A 17,910-nucleotide genomic window follows, 5' to 3' on the forward strand; every position below is an offset into this window, starting at 1 on the left:
TAACTGGCAAATCACTGAGAGGATAAACTGTTCTGAACGTTTACCTAACCACTAATAATTATTCCTACTTATTAATTTGTTGTACCCCAAACGCAGAGAGTACTTAAGATAATAAAGTTTGATGCTTTCCTGGATGAACTCTCATGAGTACAAAAGAAATCAAAGATGAAACTACGAGAGCAACCCATCTCAATTTATAGCCACCTATGACAGCAGGGCTGTCGATCTTGGCTTTCATTCTGCACAGAGCTCTTATGGCCTTTACCAGTAAAAGTAAAATGAATCCAAATAGAAGATGAGCCTTTGCTACCTATTCATGAAGTTACACAAAACTGCAGTTCTCTGTACCAGCATAACAGAATACAACGAGACATCCCACAGCCTCCAAGACTTCATCCTCCTGGATTTTATTGATGTTCTTGCCACCTAAAGCGGCTTACTCTGGTGGCATGAGACAGGAGGTCACCTTTGGAGACCACACACATGCCCAGCTTCAGAGAAAAGAAATCCCAAGAGTCAAACAGCCCAACTCCCTTGATTGTACACCTACCAAAAAGCATACCCACGTGAAGGCACATCTAACGCAACTTCCAGATTTTATCAGGGTGCAATCTGGATTGGTGATTGCTGGCACCACAAACAGTGTCCCAGTACCTCAGTTCCATGCAAACAGTCAGGTTTATCTGTGATCACTCTGAAGGCAATCAGTGTGCAAGATCATTACCAGCCAGCTTTGTGCAGCTATACCTTGAAAAGTGACTCCATGAAAGTGGTATGAGGGTGAGGTAGGGAAGAAAGAGGTGTAGTGTTTATTTCCTTTTAACTTTCCATTTCATACATGTTCAGTACCATGTCTGAACATGTTCAGACATTTTTTTCCCCTCACCACTTACCCTTATTCCAAATGCTCATCCTACAAATTGGATCTGGGATCTGAAAATTAAACTGAATTCTTTCTTCCTCTTTCTTATGCACACAGAGTAATAAAGAGACTTTGCAATCCAAATTCTGCACTTGTGTACACCTGCATTAACCCCATTGTCCTCAAATTATTCCCTTAACAATGGCTGTGGGTTTGTACAGGTGTTGAACAAGCCCTGTAATTGGAATTTAACAAACAATTCCAACTGCAGGGGGGGGTGGAAAAAGAGCAAGAATTCAGCTCACTCCTTGTGGCATTAGCTAATGTGTTCAAGGAGCAGGAAAAACAAAAACAAGTTTAAAAGGTATTTAGGCATGTGCAGATGCTGCCAGTTTTCTACTTAGATCCACAAACCAGAGCAGTATCAGGGAGTGTAAATGAAAAGCTTTTGCTTCTCATTTCTACCATCTTTCCAATATTCTCTTTAGCCTCCTTCACAGAGTATTTTGTTTCCAAAACAAACTTCATTAGCTCCCCCTTGGGATGACAAATTTAGGTCAAAATCCTACAAGCCCAAACGCACAGACCCAGCTGGGGTGAGGACAATTCTTCAGAGGGTTGACATAGAGGCAAGCTCGGCACGTGTGCAGGATTGCAGCTGTATCCACACCACCAGCTCCCAGGAAGGAAAGCACCTCCAAACCACATACTGACATATGAAGAAACAATCCCAGTGGGAAATAGAAAAGCAAGACAGGGCCAGGCAAAAAAGGAGGATTGAGGGAATGCCACACAACAAGAAGAGGACATTAGCTGCTCTGCTTCACCACCCTCAACGAAATTCCAACTGCTGCTTTCTAGGCTGAGCTAGATTTTACATAGCTGCAAAATCAAAACAAAGCTTTCTGCTGCTGTCATGAGCTCCTGCTTATAGACATGACTTAAAAGCAGGTTCTTCCAGAACTCTCTCTCCAAGTACCAAGCCACAGCCAGGACATAGACTACAAATGTAGCTAGGCTTTGTTGCGATGGATAACCTGGTCATAACGGTCCAACAGGAAAGGTTATCCAGCTGGCAAATGAAAGAGATCAGTGACTTCATAGGGTCAGCAATTACTCCTTAGTGATGTAGAACTACTACAGAGCACTCATTACTGAAGAGATGCCAGTTACTGACAAATTACCAAACTGAGAAATTAATTACCAGCCGAGAAAATAATGCACAAGGGATAGGACTGAGAAAGCCACGTTCAAGAGAAGTCCATAATTTGCAACAAGTACATTCTCATCAACAATTAGTCCTGATACAATTAGTATCACACTGGGTACTCTTTCAGGATGGCAGACATCACAACTGGTCTGCAAACCATCAATGGTTGAGACAAAATAGCATCATCTAAAAATGAAGACATTGTTCAACCTGACCATGACATTGTCCAACACACAAACCCAACTCTGTGCTCCAACACTACATGAGCAATTCAGCATTACTGCCAGAAAAAAAACACCATCTCCCAACTCCTCCTTGTGCCTACAAGACAACTTCTATGGATTCAGAAAATCTTCCTGTATTCACACCTTATGACGACAGACAAGGGAAATGAGCTAGGGGAACACATGCTCCAAGGAAGCACACACAGATGTGTGCCTTGCTGAACATCAACAGGCATTTTTGCAATGCAAACTCCAAGGCAAGCAATTTTTCCACAACTTTGTCATGCTAGGAGCTGACCATATGGGAAGAGGAAAAAAAAACCCCACACCTGTTTTTTGCTAAAAAATATCTAGCCAAATTCTTCATCATCATCATCCAAGGGAAAATGATTGAGAGAGGCAGAAAACAAGCCATAATAAAAAACTCTATACAAAACTGCACACGACCTCTGGGCTACAATTTTCACAGCTGTGAGTATTTATCAGCTTTAACAATGTTTCTGTAATCAGCAAGACCTTCCTTTTTCCCTCTGGTCCACATTTTAGCAAGCCAGTGCAGATGCTGGCTGGTCCCAGGTCCTCAGGAAAGAAGAGGAGAGGACAAATTAGATATAGGACACAGAGGGTCCCAACAAAACACCTATCCAGCCATACCATGGGCCTCAAAGGAAACGTGATACAGAGAAACACAAAACAGAGCAAAGAGATAGGCCTAAAGGGCTCCTCTCTCTCTGCATTCAGATGTAGTGGTGAACAAAGGGAAGAAGCTTTAACACTGACAAAGTGATTAAGTAAATTAACCAATGTTGCTACCTCCAGACAGAAATCACTGAAAATCACAGAAATCAATGTTGCTACCTCCAAAGCAGAGACCTGAAATCAGGAAGAACAAACAAAAGACAATCACAAAGCCTAAATGGCTAAGGAAATGGACATCAAAATGACAATCTTTGCATTTCAGACAACTGAAGAAAATCAAGAACCTTCATATTTTCTTGTCTTTAAAAGTAAAGGTGTAAAAGAAATTTAGCAGTCACATTCTATTCCATGGGGGAAAAAAAGCACCCAGGCTGCTCAATCGCTCATTCACTCTGACTTCTCTGTGTGGCATCTGACCCAAAAGAGCTCAAATCAAGGCCTCCAGACACATCTGTGTCACACACAGCAACAATTCTTGGTTTTACAGTTTTACTTGGCTTGTTCACAAGACTCAGTCTAAGTGTAATCCATGGGCCTGATCCTTCTCCTAATAAGAGCAGTGGTGCAACCCCAGCCAGTTCAATAGTTTTGGACAGACCTTGCAGTGGCAAGAGGATAAACTTCAAGAGTCCAAGCCTTATTCATTCACTTTTCTTGCTCCCACAAGTAATCCTATTAAAAATAATGGGACTGCTCCTAAGAGTCAAAGATGTGGGATCAAATAAAAGGAGAAACTGACTGAGAAATATTTGGGGTTCCCTCTCCAGCAGAGCACAAACACATTCCCCAAAGCATCCTCTTATTTCTGTATACCAAATTAGACTGCCAATAAAAAAAAAAAAATAAATAAAGCAAAATGCCTGAAAATGTCATTTGAGGCAGAAAGAAGAAAACTAAGCCTTCCTTCTTTTAAAACAAGGGCAATCGAACGATGAGTAGCTGAAAATGTGGCCACACACACACACTGCTTCATATACACATACATACACAGAGGCAGTTCATCAGAAGTGAATCAGAGAGAGAAAGATGAATTTGAACCCTTTATCCCCTGTCCATTATAAAGGCTGCCACTCAGTAAACGGAGATTGCTCTAATTACTGTGACAATTCTGCACCCCGTTCAAACAACTTTTGTGTTCTGGACAGGTTTCTCTGCGAGTTTGAAATTCTTGGCCTGAGAACCACTCTTGTCTAAAAGAGGTTTCTCGTTGCAAGCACAGAATGCAACACTAACAAGTTGTCCCTCTTTTCAGCTCCTTTCATTCTCCTCTTTTCCAATTGCCTGATTCAGAGCTTAATGGAAACTTGTCAAGGCTTTTCTTCCCACAAACCCTGTAGAGCCCCAAGGCAATCTGTGCACAGAGTAACCACAGGAATCTCATATTGTCAATTAAAATTGAATAGACACCTGATAACCGAGTATACATTCACAAATATACATCCCATGCATGTACACAGATGTGCCCACCTAACCAGTTCCATACCTGTGCTCAGGCACACCAGCGGCACAGCAACATGCCGATCCCATCCCCATTTACAACCCACCCAGCTACACCCAGGTTTGAGTTTTCACTTTCTAATTTCGTATTTATGAAATTGAATTTCATATTTATGAAATTAAAAACAAAGTACTTCCAAGTACTGTAGTTGAGCAACAGATTTCAATGGAAAATAAACTGCCCACATATACCAGGCATTTGGCCTTTAATAACCCTGGGGATTGTGAAGATATTTAGCTGCTCTCCAGATAAAATAAGCTCTGTGGATATTCTTTACACAGCACTTTTGTGACCAGTACAGCAGTTACATTTGTGACTGGCTCCTGTAAAGTACTACCTTTTTTTTTCTTGTTTGGGTGTTTGCTTTTATGGAGCTTAGGGTTTTTTTTGGTTGGCTAGTTTTGGTTTTTTGTTGTTGTTGTTGTTAAACTGACACAAACACATTTTAAGCCACGTTTTAATGTATAGTTTAATAATTAAGAGAAAGCCCACAGGGGAACAACACAGGGATTTAACTAAACTGAGATATTGGGTTAGTAACAATAAAAATCGCCAAAACTTGACTTCCCAAGAGACAACTGTGATCTATCGCTCCTTTCAGAGGGAGAAAATCTTCCTCACAATATCCTGGAGAAAACAAAGGTAGAAACACTGATTGCCATCTTATTCTTCTGATGTGTTCATCAAGGTCACATCTTCCTCTGGATTCTTTAATGCTTGCAAGCATTTATAATAGTGTGATTTCAATAGCGGTCTGCTCAGCCTGGGTGTAGACCAATGTAGCATCTTATAAGCCATCTTCCAGACATTGCCTATGTCAGAGTAGTGGCTCTATGTGATTTTATAATCTCTTAAATCTAATTTAAATAAAGCAAACCTCTTGCTGTGTATTCTCCTAAACCAGCTCACTCATTTAACCGCAGCAAAATTATTCAGGCTAAAGTTTAAAGCAGTTGCAAGAGAGCCTTTATTAAACATCTGCATCAGTTAAAAACAGAAATCAATGCAGTGGTTTGTCTCTAGAACAGAAAAGCCTGTAGCCTCAGACTCTTCCAGATCATTGAGGAGTCACTAACTCCAGTGGGAGCTTGGATGTTCCCAGATTGGTACGCCCCCAGCTTTTCTTCCTCTGTTTTCCCCTTTCTTAAAATAAACATTTTGCTTCTAGTGTATCATCCAAGAACATCCCACATTCCCCAGAAAGTCCCTTTGCAGCATTTTCAGTTTGCCATTTTCTACTACTTCTCTCATCCTCCTTTTGGATTTTTTTTGGGTTTTTGGTGTCTCAATTGCATCATCATCATTGGTGAATTAGAAAGCAGAGACTGATTTTGTTGTATTCAGCATCTCTCACACCACTGATACTCTAGAGAGCCCTACAAAGCCATGAGATAGATACTGGTTGAGCACAATTATACAGTCATACCTGGTAGCCATTAGGCTTCCCACAGAGCCTAGGGCATTAAAACCTGTTCTGCCAAGAGGGGAAAAACAGTTAGGCAGGACTAACTGTATCAGACTAACAAAATGGTTATGAGACCTTTAACACAACAGAGTCTTTCCTGAATTCAGGCTCTCTTCATGACCAAATCCCTGTAGGAGTTTGGTACCCAAAGCATCTGACCCTAAAAGGAAGCTGTCCTCCCATCCTCTCCTTCCTCACACTTCCCTCAGCAAGCAGCAAGACCATTTCAAACGACACAAATCCATTCTCTGCTCGCCAAAGCATACTTGTCTCCCACAATTTCTATCATTTTCCTGTCATCATTTCTTCTTCACTGAAACCAGCTGCATATGAGTCAGAGAGCAATCATTAACTTTTACAACTTCCATACAAATCCACCTACTCATATTAGAAATGCAGTATTGACAGGCAACACAGCCTCAGACCAAATCCTGATCCTGCCAGGATGCTCTGCACTTCTGTGGGAAAGTCAGATACTGCAGAAGCAGGAGCTCACTTAAGAAAGGACCACTGGAAACATTTTTATGTTGTTTTTCCAAGAGTGAAGGACACCACAGAAGAAGCAGTATATCAATGTGACATTTAGTTGAGTTTGGCTTTCTCAATACCTTTATCCACTTTTGAAGAAGTTGGCCATTGGTTCAAGACACACAGAGCCTGATCCAAAGCCCTCGGTTATTAATAGAAGCTTTTTTTCCACTAACTTCAATGGATCTTGGAGCAAGCCCAAGGAAGACAAGATTTCACAGCAGTAAGAGTGACACACATTCTCCACATTCAAAAAAACAACAATACATAGCATTTATGATGTCAATCTGTAGAGCATAGTTTTGTTTATGCTCTGCTTTTATTAACACAGGCTCTAGGCTGTGGGATTAATGCACCAAGCAAGTCTTTCCCAAGATCGAAAGAATTATGTGCAGTTCCAAAATGCCATGGTGAAATACAATATTCCCACTATTTCCCCCAACCAGAATATAGAGGTAACCTTCACCACAGCTTTTCCTGTATGAAGTTGCAGCAGCCACACTCTGAAGTGTCCCACCGTTACAAACTCCTCTAGGAACACCTACAACACTACCCATGATGAATTAATTTGTATTAATATGGCTATCATGCCTATGTCCACAGGAACCCATTGTTCTGGAGCATTAATGAAAACCTCACCAAGTGAAGTAACATGCTACCCCTGTATTTAAAAAAGTTTAACACAAATACATCACAACAAAATTGTTGTTATCTTCAGTACATCATAACTGGCACAGCAAGCAGAAACCCAGTTATCTTCTCGGTATGTATTTATAGCATCACCCATCCCCATTCATTCCACATTTTCTTAGAGAATCTGCTGTACCCTACATCTGCAATTCATTGACTTTACAATTTACCACATGTTGAGATGGAGAGGTCTCAGCTCCATTTGAATCACTGCACAAATATGCAAGTGATTTATCGTTTTAAAACTGAAGACTGCAGAAGAACGACTCCACTTTTCCTGAACATTACTCCTTCTGGCAGACCATGAACAATTACAGTGCGTACTAATTAAGCTCTGTAAATGTGCTGTGCCCTGCTAATGCCTACCAGGCCTCAAATTTAGTTGCATGAAGCCAAACTTCAGCCAGCGACTTAACTCATTCAGCACTGCCCAGTTGCCTGAGCGTGACCCCACGAAGAATAAGGGTCGAGGGTTTAGCCAACCTAAAACAAAGACTCAAGACTGAACAGATTTTCCCGGAAAGAATAGGAGCAGGGGGAGATGCTGGAGGGGGTGGGAAGCATCTTGGGAATCAGAGGAACATCCTTGTTGATAACCTGTTAAAAAGGTACAATAGTACACCAGCTTTGCAGCACCGTGCTAGGGGATTCGGATCTGTCCCCAGGGGCTAATAAGTCACAGCACTCCATTGATTAGGAAAATGCATAAAACCTTTAACAAAACTGTACAGCTATTTCTGGAAGGGCCAAATTGACAGTCCCTTCTTTTTTTTTTTTTCTAAGCCAGGTTTTACATGGCTCACAGAAGAAAAACGTATGGGTGAAAAGAGTGCAGCTTTCCACCACACACATAACCCTGTCTTTCTCTTAAATTAGTCTCCAAGCACAACAGTAACCCATGGGGAACCCAAAATCAACTGCTGGGGAAATTAAAGCTAAAAGTAATACCTAGGCATATTTGAGTAATCACATTATCTTGTTAAAACACACATACCCCCAGCACAGACAAGACAGCAGCACTTGAAATCTGGCTGTCCACTCTAGGAAAGTGTGTTTAATGGGGAGTGAGCTGAGAATAACGAGCTTTGCTGAGTGAAGCAGTATTTCTCCTTGGGCCCCAGACTTTCCTGACACTTAAGAGTCAATCCCCAAATCCCAAGCTTCCCCTCCAACCATCCGTTCAAACACTGGCGGGTTCTCCCCCCCCTCAAGTTTCTACGATTTCTCCTCACGTTCTGTCATCCCTCCTTTGTCCTCCAATTGCTCTCCAGTGATTCCCTCTCTCCCTGCATCCCCCCAGTTATCTCCATCCTAAAACACCACCTTCAGCACATCCCCCCCTACATCCCTCACCTCTCCACAACTAACCTGGAGTCCATCCCACACATTCTCCCTTCCAGCAGGACCCAATGCTTCTCCCCCAAAAAACACTTCTAACCTCAAACACTTTCATTCATTCAGTGCATGTTTTCCCTCAGCGTGGGCTGCTGCTGCTTTTTAAGAGGCGCTGGTATATACACAGAAAACAGTCTAACAAATATATTTCCAAGTATCCACCTTTTGTATAAAACCTGATGCTATTTTTTTCGCCTCCCCAGGCTCAGTGGTGCGTGAGAAAATTAAAGGACATTTCCAGGTGTCATCTGTCTTTAAATGTTTGCTTGTGTCGGTATCTAGGAAATACTGCAGAATGCTGCTGAGACCTCTCTGACAGACCCGAGCTGTGCTCAACTTCTTCCCTCAGCCCAGTTGCATCACCCACAGCCCAGCCTCTACAGCATTGCAAGTGTTAATTATAAACTTCAGAGCTTACATTGAAAAAAAAAAAAAGGCAAACACAAACCAGCAGTTGGGAGGAGGAGCAGAAATATTCTTCACTTTTGGGTGCGGAGAGAGAGGATTTCCATATATCCCCCCACACACACCCCCAGCACCACACTCCATCTCTCATTGCTTATAATTAGTGAAAGAAATTTGACCCACTGCCAGTGTCTGTGGACCTTGGATATTATAAGGCCAGCGTGGCGTCAAATATCTTAACATTCATAAGTGTTATAGGCTGTAAATAAACCCCGTGGATTTATGACCCTGCAGTGCTTGCCAGCAAACGACTGTGGCACATTTCTTTCAGCAGACCTGTCGAGGTGCAAGTTTGCCTTTGGTTGTAAAATTAACCATTTCCTTCACAAATGTGCCCAATTAGAAGTCAAAGTTTTAAGGCTTACTTACATATTTGCCAGGACACAGTACTGAGGAGATGCCTGGGGAACAGTGCTTTAAACTTCCCCCTAAACCTCACAATCCTCCCCCATGCAAAACTTCTCACAACAGCCCCAGTGTAAGAGCAAAGTGTCTGATTTCACACACACACACAAAAAACCACAACCCGATAAAATACCCCAAGCTGACAGCCCAACCTTTTTTATATTTATATGTGCCTATGGCCAGCCCTCACTTTTGGCTGCTCTGAGGCTGGGGTGGGGGGAGCAGGCATCTCCCACCGGGCTGTGCCTGGAGAAGGATCTCCTCCCTTCCCCCAGGATAATGTCATCTGCTTCCTGTGTAGGAGAGCATTTGCTAAATCCAGGTTGTCTCATGCTTAACTGCCAATAATCCAACTTCCACATAACTCCCAGACAGCTGGGAAAAGGTCCTCAGAGTTTTTAGTCATGGTACAGAAACACACGTCCACACAAAAACTCTGCAGCTGTCCTTTTTCTCTACACCACATTTTTTATCTGATTTTGGGGCCCAGTCATGAAAGTCTTGACAAATTTAAAACATTTTTGCCTACATTTGGTTTACAAGCTCCACTGAAACCTGCAACATACACCTGCCCCCCCATCCCCTCCATCTTCAGCTGACAAATCAGCATATGCTTGAATAAAAAACAAACATGGAAGGAGAGGAAAAGAAAAGAAAACCAAACAAAAATACAACCTACTCTACTCAGCATCATCAGATCATGTATGAACGCATTCAAAAAACCTGGAAAGGCATCTACTGTATTTTGTATTTTTTTCACTACAGATCTGCCACTGGTGCACCTATTAAAATTGTTCGATTTCCAAAGCAAATATTATTTTTAATGAAGTGCAGTCCTGCAATGATCCTGTACACTCAAGCAACAGTGCTGCATTATATTGTTTTGCAAGGTCCCAGAAACATGAAACTTTTCTCTAACTAATTTTCATAGCCCCCTAAAGAGAAGCTGATTGACTAAGCAATGCAACATTTGCTCCAGAATGAAATCTTATCAGGGGAGAAAAAAAAAACACCCAAACACCAAACCCACAAACCCAGAGAATTAAAAATAAGTCAGCTTCTTTACCATAAATAACTTAACAAACAAAAAACCAAACAAGGTCTGTTTGCCATTGTCTATCAGCTATGCTAATGCAATAGCAGAGTGATTCAGCAACCTACCTAATTAAGCATAAGGAAAGTTTCTTTACAGAGGTTCCATCTGATTTACACCACAGGACCATCAGTTCTTATTTAATAGCTTGTTATTACACACGTCCAGAAACTCTCTTAAAAGCAACTCCATTCAAATTTCCTTTTAGGAAAAAGAAAGTGACTAATTCCCCCTCCACTGAACGCCCACCTATCATAAAGTGTTGAGATATTAAGTTGTATCCACAATATTAAACTAGTTGGTGGACGTTAATACTATAATCCATGCTGCAGACATTAAACCTCGACCATAAAGATTACTAAAGAATTAATATTGTCACATCGAGACTAAAACCTTAACATGCCAGCCATAAATATTTCTGAAGGAGATGAAAAACAATTAGCATAAATACCAAAGAAGGGCAAGAACACCTGTTCTTTTTCAGTGCGATAAGCATTTTATTGTTCTCTATTTAAAATGTAATGACCTGTGTAATTACAGTAATATTACATTGTATTGTAAGGGCTTGGAATGTCACACTTTGAAAAGTGTTGTCAAAACAATTGGAGGGAGGGAAAAAAAAAGGACCACCATTAACCCTTCACACCCCAGGGGCTACAGCTTTTGTATTAGGAAGGATTATGTTGTTTGATTTAGTAGATAAAGGAAAACATCCATTTGTCAAGTCAATTAAAGAAAAAAAAAAGTTTCTTCCTGCATGTAAAAATCTAGGCGAGGGGGCTGCCCTCCACCACAGCCATTGCCAACTCCCAAACTTCAGGACGAAACACAAGCTTACTTCCACAATCTCAATCAGCAAGCAGCAATTTAAGGGAAAGGAAGATGCAGCAGCACGAGTGAAAACAGGAGTATCTGCCAGCAGGGTTTCTCAAATTACAACACATCTGTTTGCTCACCAAAAGCACTAACCGAGCCCTAGATTTAAGGTAAAACTTAAATACATCACTTCTTCATTTTCCAACTCTGAGAGGAACACATTCTCCTTAATTATCCTTAACAGGCAGCTAGCCCAGTCCCTCTGCAAGCGTAGGTATGGAGCTGGCACTCTCAGATGCATCACTTCATTACTGTTTGACTAGACCTCTACTTAACACACAGCTATTCTTAAAAGCACTCCACAGTATTCTACCAAAAGCAAGATTAACATGCAAAGAAAAAAAAAAAAAAACCCTTCTGACTTTAAAAAATGAAACTATTCCTGTCAAGCTCCATGAAGAGTTTCCAGCATTTAAAGCATTATTCTTGCTATATTCATCCTATGAAGCATCATAAAAAAATCTGCTTAATTTTTCACATCCTTAAAGCAGCAAAGCAGAAATTGCTGCCGGCGAGTTTGCTCTCCAACAGACAATCACAAGTACATTTACAAAACACAAAAAAATCCCGCTACACCCCCCCCCCAAATAAAAACCAAAATACATGGAAAAAGAAAAAGCAAAAACCAGCAACAAAAAAACCACACCCACAGACCTTTAAGATTCTCCAACAGCAAAAGGAAAAGCAATTTTGCTACATATCTGCATCACCTCTTTACCTTGCATGCTCTATAACTCAATAAATATGGCTTCAAGTAAAACTATATATATATGAAAACAAATTTCATAGTTATGCAGAACCATCTATACCTTTTCAACCTGTATTTAAAAAAAGAAAGAAAATAAAAGGAAAAAAAAACAAGAGAGAAAGATCTAGTTCATCATCTGGACTTGAAAGCTGGTGCAGCAGAGAACTAGAATCCACCTAAAAACAGTGTGTGACAGAAAACAGCTATCCTGCTGAATCTTTATAATATACTGCTCTCAGGCCTAAATAAACAACTTTAATTTCTCCCGACTATAATTAAGTGGCAGGCAAACAAACAAGCATACGGAATGTGAAAGAAGAAGGTTAAGGAGATAGGAGAAGGTTGCTGGAGCCTGGATGTGGAAATAAGAAAACTGCCTATTGAGCGTGGAAATATCCTTTCAGAATCCATCTGATAACAGAAGCAGGCCACCTGCTATACCAACAATAAACCAACCTGTAATCTTTTGTACAGAACCTTCAATTCACACAAACCCAACATTCCTATGGAGGCCTTTTCTAAGGGGGGGTAGGGGGACGGGGGAGCAAGGGGAGGAAGAATGCTTCCAGAAAAGCTAACTGCTTAAGGATCCTATGTTCACATGCTAAGGAAAAAAAAGATCTGGAATGAAGGTAATGAGGGGAAAAAAATAAAGAACTGTAGCTGTTGTAAGAAAAATGCTTCAAGAAAAAAAACACAGCGGAGGTGTGCTTCCTATTAGCTTGCACTGGGGAACAGTGGAATGCATTTAAAACGAAAAGGGGAGGGAAAGAAAAAAAGAAAAGGAATATAAAGCTTCACAATTTATAACAAAGTGGTTTGTAACAAAGATTGTTTTGCCATCTGGATCCCGGGGCTTATACAATTTGGAATTTATCACCATCATCCATATACATGGGGGCGACCGTATTCAGCAGAAAAAAATATAATGTATTCAGCCCCTGAAATCTCCTCCCAATCATTACAATTGCAAACGGCAGTTACCCCTATGCTACCGTCCCAGAAATCACCTCCTCACAAGAAGAGCCCCATAAGCTACCAAAATAAAACCCTGCCACGGCCCTAAATAACACACAAAGTCAGAAAACCTTCCTTACTGCCTCCCTGTCACTCTGCATTTGCTCATCTGTGGGTACTGACGATTTGCTAAGTGAAAACAAGTCTGACCCGATGTTTAATATTTTAATGCTTTCAAACACTTGTAGATCTGATACACTGAAGTTGTCCAAGCCCTCAGTCATTAGTATGGCTTCAACATCTACCCAACAGTAGATCTATTATTGTAAATCGCTATCTCGTGTTACCGCAAGGGGAAGAAGAAAAAAAAAAAGAGTGTATAAACACACAGTGATGGTGGGGATGCTTCAGGTTTAGAAACGCCCCGAAGGAAAAAAAAAAACCAGCAAGGCTAAAAACCCACATACAGCATTTTGCAGTCCCAGTGGACTTTGCCGTTTTAGCAAAAAAAGAACTGTAAAAACTCTTTTAAAATAAAAAGAAAAGGAAAGGTGACACTTGAGAAACCTGCTGTCAGAGCAGAGCACACCGTGGGTGACACGACGAGCGGAAAAACAGCTGAGACTTACAAACCCAACAGCGGTCCACAAAGTTTCCCGAGATCTCAGATTAAAACTTGCTGTCTCTCCAGGCAGGGGCGTGCAGACAAGCACACCCCTGCCACTGCACCCGGGGGATGGGAAGAAAACAAAAAAAAAGGAAAAAAAAAAGAGCAAAAAACCCAACAACAAAAACCGGACGCTTGAAGCAAATTGTTTTTCTGCCAGCACACTTCCAGCAGGAATTTTGCTCGACTTGTTTGATTATTTTGTGTTGCTGTTGTTGTTGTTACTCGAGCCAAGCGAGGCGAACTCTGTTTCCGGACTGAGCCCCTCTCCTCCGCCTTGCTCTAAACCCCAGCTTTACCCCCCGACCCTCTCAGCATTGCAAGGCACGCACGAAGACCGAGTCGCCTCGGGGCTGCTTCCCGCGGCACAGACCCAGGTGAAGAGGGGCCCCACCGCCGCAACAGGCAGGGGTGCCGTGCCACGGCCCCCGCCGCGCCCAGGCCTCGTTCCCCGGCAGGCGGGGCGAGGCTGTGGGCCGGCGGCGGGGCCGGCCGTGCTGAGGCCGGTCACAACTCGCGGCGCCCACGGGCGGGAGGGGACGTTACTCCGCGCCGGGGCATAATGAAATCGCCGCTCCCCGAGGCCGAGGGCGACCGAGGGCAGGAGAGGGTTAAGGGGGAGGAAAGGGGAGGGGGAGCCGGCCCAGTCGCTACGGAGGAGGGCAGAAGGCGACTGATCACCATGGAAAACGGAGAGTTTGTAGGGAGCGGATTCCAGGCTCGGACGGGAGAAAATACCCTCCCTTCCCAAGGAAGGGGAGTGAAGGGGGAAAAAGGGGGAGGAGGAAAAAAAGAAAAATCAGCTCCTTGATTATTTCGAGTTTTGTTCTGAGGTTGGATGAGGTGGTGGTTGGATTTTGTTTGTGGTTTGGTTGTTGGTTTGGGGGGATTTTTCCCTCCCCACCCCCCCGCGCAGGGGAGGTTACAAAGACTCCAGAAAACGACTCACAAAACTGAAAGTAAAAAAAAAATATATATAATATATATACAAAGAAAAGCAAAGAAAAGGAAGAGGAAAAAAGAAACATGGCGAAGTGTAAACAAACACCCTCCTGCCGCGGCCCGCGGAGTTTGGAAAGTTTGCGGCGCGGGGGAGGGGGCGGCGGGCCGGGCCGGGCCGAGCCGAGCCAGGGCGAGCGAGCAGGGCAGCGGCGGGAGCTGGGGGGCACGGGGAGAGAAAGAGGAACGGAAGAGGAAATTATTTTTTTTTTTTTTTAAAAAAAAAGGGCACTTACCGTTCTCGCCGTCGGAGAGAGCGATCCATTGGGCAGATACGGACTGCTGAGGTCGGGGATCATTATAAAGGGATAACCCGGGTATGGTGGGCCCTTAAACAACCCTCCATCTTGCCTCTTCGCAGCTAACATGGCGGGGGAGACACGAGCGGGGAAGGAAGGGGACGACAGGGGGAAAGACAAGGGAGAAGGAAAAGGGGAGAAGGAAAACTTTTTTTAGAGAGTGTCCCGTAAAGAGGAGCCGGGCGCCCGGCGGAGGGGCGGCGGGGGACGGGCGGGCGGCAGTGCTGGCCGGGCCCGCCGTACTCACCTTCCTCTAAAGTTTCCCGGGATTTATCTCTGAAAGTTTCGGACCGAGGCGGGGGCCGCCGTTCCGCCTGGGAGCAAGCCGGGGGTCGGCGTGGGGCAGTTGGAGAAGGGGGTGGTGGAGTATTTGGGGGGGGGGGGGGTGTAGAAAGGAAGAGGGGAGGAATAGAAGGCGAAGAAGAGAAAGGTTGCGGGGAGAAGGTGGAAGGAGAAACAAACAGAACAAAATAGAAGACAGCGTTACAAGTTGGTGCCGCGGAGGAAAGTTGGGCGCCAGCGGGAGCGGGACCCGGTGCGGCGCCCCCGGCCGCGGCCCCGGCGAGGCAGCGCGGCCCCCGCCCGCCGCCCCGAAACGGCCCCGCGGGGGGCTTCCCCCGTACCTCCGAGTCTGAGGAGCTGTTTTGATTCGTTTCTGATTCATTGACGAGAGACGACTTGACATCAGCTAAATCCCTCTCGGCCGAGGAGTTCTCGGAGATCTTCTCTTCCTGCTCCCCTTCGTCTTTGAAAGAGATCAGTTCATCGTTGGCGCCCAGGTCGTCCCCTCCACCGCCGTTCAGCTGCGGCATTTTCCTCCTGGCTCACCCCACCAGCAGCAATTTTGCAAAAAGGGGAAGGGGGGGGGGGAAAGAAGAAAAAAAAAAAGGGGGGGGGAGGGGGGAATGGGGAGGGGAAAAAGGAAAAAATAAGAGGGGGGGGGGGAAAGTTTGCACCAAAAAAAGAAGAGTCCAAGGTGAAAGTTTCTTTTTTTTTCCCCTTCTCTTTTCTCCTGGGGAGGGGAAAAGAGGGAGGAGGAGGGGAGGGAAATCTCTTCTTTGCTCCTTTGCACCAGTGACTTTAGGCTTCTTCCTTTCCTTCTTCGGGATTTTCTCTTTCTTTCTTCCAGGGAGCTGGTCGGCGTGCACTGCGCGCACACGCACTCGCACCCGCGCACGCACTCGCGAAAAAATTAATAATAATAAAAAAATATATAGACCGGGGGGAGGGGGAGGGAGTGGGTGGGGGGGCGCGGGGGGGGGGAAGGGGGGGGAGGCAAAATAATGCAACAAACAAACCCAAGAAGTCAGCTGTAACGGGGGGGCAGCCGCCGCAGATATTGGGAGCCTGTGCCGCTCGGGTTTGAGTGAGTTGAAGTTGGACTGAGAGCTTTTCAGTTCAAAGGCGGCGCTGATTGACAGATAGAAAAGGGGGATCGAAATCCGGAGGAACGGAGAAGTCTGGGATCCGGGATTATTGACAGGGAGCGAGAAACACACCAGGCACTTAATGAGATGCAGGAGGGGGCGGGGGCTCCCCGGTGACGTCTGCATAAATAAACAGGTCTGGGGCGCGGGAGGGGGAGGAGGAGGAGGAGGGTGGGGGAAGTAGGAAACTAACAATGATCCTTTTTGGCATGGGAGCGGGAGGGCGAGGGGAGCGGGGCGGGCTGCAAGAGCCCCCGGGGGGGGCGGGGGGTCCGCGGCGGGAGGGGGGCGGGACACAAACTGGGGGGCGGGAGGGGGGGGACAGACAAAAAAAAAAAAATGAAAAATTGCATAGTGGACCAGAGGTGCGAGAGGCGCGGGGGGGAGCGAAGGGAAAAAAAACACCCGAACGAGTGGCCCTGGCTGGGCTCTTCGGAAAGCGCTAACTTTTACATACTGAGCATTAATAAACATGTCATCTCCGGGCAGTCCGGATTCTCCTGAAGGATGTGTGCCCTTATTATCTGCGTCCATGTGACTGCAGGGTGTGTGTGGGGGGGGTGGTTTATTATTTTTTATTTAAACCGTTAACATTTTTCTTGCCCTTCGTTGGCGGTAAGAAACTCCAATCATCATAAACACTCGATCCTTGCATTTATTATGGTTATAACAGGCAGGATGAAAATGTGCGAGATCACTCGCTGAAGATCAGATATTTCCAAATTATCTTATAGTAAGGCATAATAATTTTTGGTCCTTGATGTAAATAAAAGAGGAGGAAAAGGAATGTGACTGCTCAGAAGTTAATTAGCATGGCAGGACGGAGAATCAAGGACTCCCAGACTTCAGAAGTGAAAAGTTGCGGTGGCGTAAACACCACGCTGGGGGAAATCAAAGTGAAAGCGGGCAGGTCCCGGCCGCGGGAGGGGAGGCGGGGAGCTGGGGGGTCCGGCTCGGCCACGGGGTCCCCGCCGTCTGCGGGGCCGCCGGCCTCACCTCCGGCCCGGGCGAGGGTTGCTGCTGCTCTGCGGGGCTGGGGACAACGTCTGGGTAAAGTCACCAGCCAGAGCTCTGCCTGCGCGGCAACAAAATGGGGAGCAGAATAATGCAGATGCAAGAAATGGCATCTGTTACCCGAATATAATGTGATGAGGGGAAGGGGGAAACAAATTGATCTTCCAGCAGTGACAAATTGTAACAATGGAAGAGTCAATTGGAAACTTTAACATGGGCAAGGAACAAAAGCAGGGGAGCCGGGAGGGGGGGGGGGGGGGGCGCCAGGGGGGGAGGAATGGGGGAGGGGATACGGGTGGGACAGACAGTAATTTCGACGGGAATTAGTAAATTGTCTAATGGAGATAGTGTTTGAAAGCAAGGGACAGGCTGTACTAAATAATCCAAAC

At 44.7% G+C, this 17,910-nt stretch overlaps 1 protein-coding gene across 21 annotated transcripts in view; it reads right to left on the bottom strand.

Moving 5' to 3' along the window:
* The window catches only part of TCF7L2 (transcription factor 7 like 2), a 188,558-nt gene extending 171,985 nt beyond the window's left edge, over positions 1–16,573 (bottom strand). For 6 of the 21 annotated variants that reach the window (XM_068139364.1, XM_068139366.1, XM_068139360.1 and 3 more), the window contains exons 1-3: positions 15,704–16,570; positions 15,328–15,394; positions 15,018–15,142 (exon numbers count right to left, since the gene is read on the bottom strand). In XM_068139364.1, the coding sequence (XP_067995465.1) occupies positions 15,018–15,142; positions 15,328–15,394; positions 15,704–15,892 (381 nt within the window). In that variant the 5' untranslated portion in view covers positions 15,893–16,570. Of the gene's footprint in view, positions 1–15,017; positions 15,143–15,327; positions 15,395–15,703 lie in introns of all 21 variants that reach the window. The other 15 variants (XM_068139371.1, XM_068139367.1, XM_068139370.1 and 12 more) reach the window with 4 other exon arrangements.
* Positions 16,574–17,910: the final 1,337 nt, after the last annotated feature.

Source organism: Melanerpes formicivorus, unplaced genomic scaffold, assembly GCF_026170545.1.
Source record: "Melanerpes formicivorus ecotype bairdi unplaced genomic scaffold, bMelFor1.0.p_v2 SCAF_6, whole genome shotgun sequence".
Taxonomy (NCBI): Eukaryota; Metazoa; Chordata; class Aves; order Piciformes; family Picidae; genus Melanerpes; species Melanerpes formicivorus.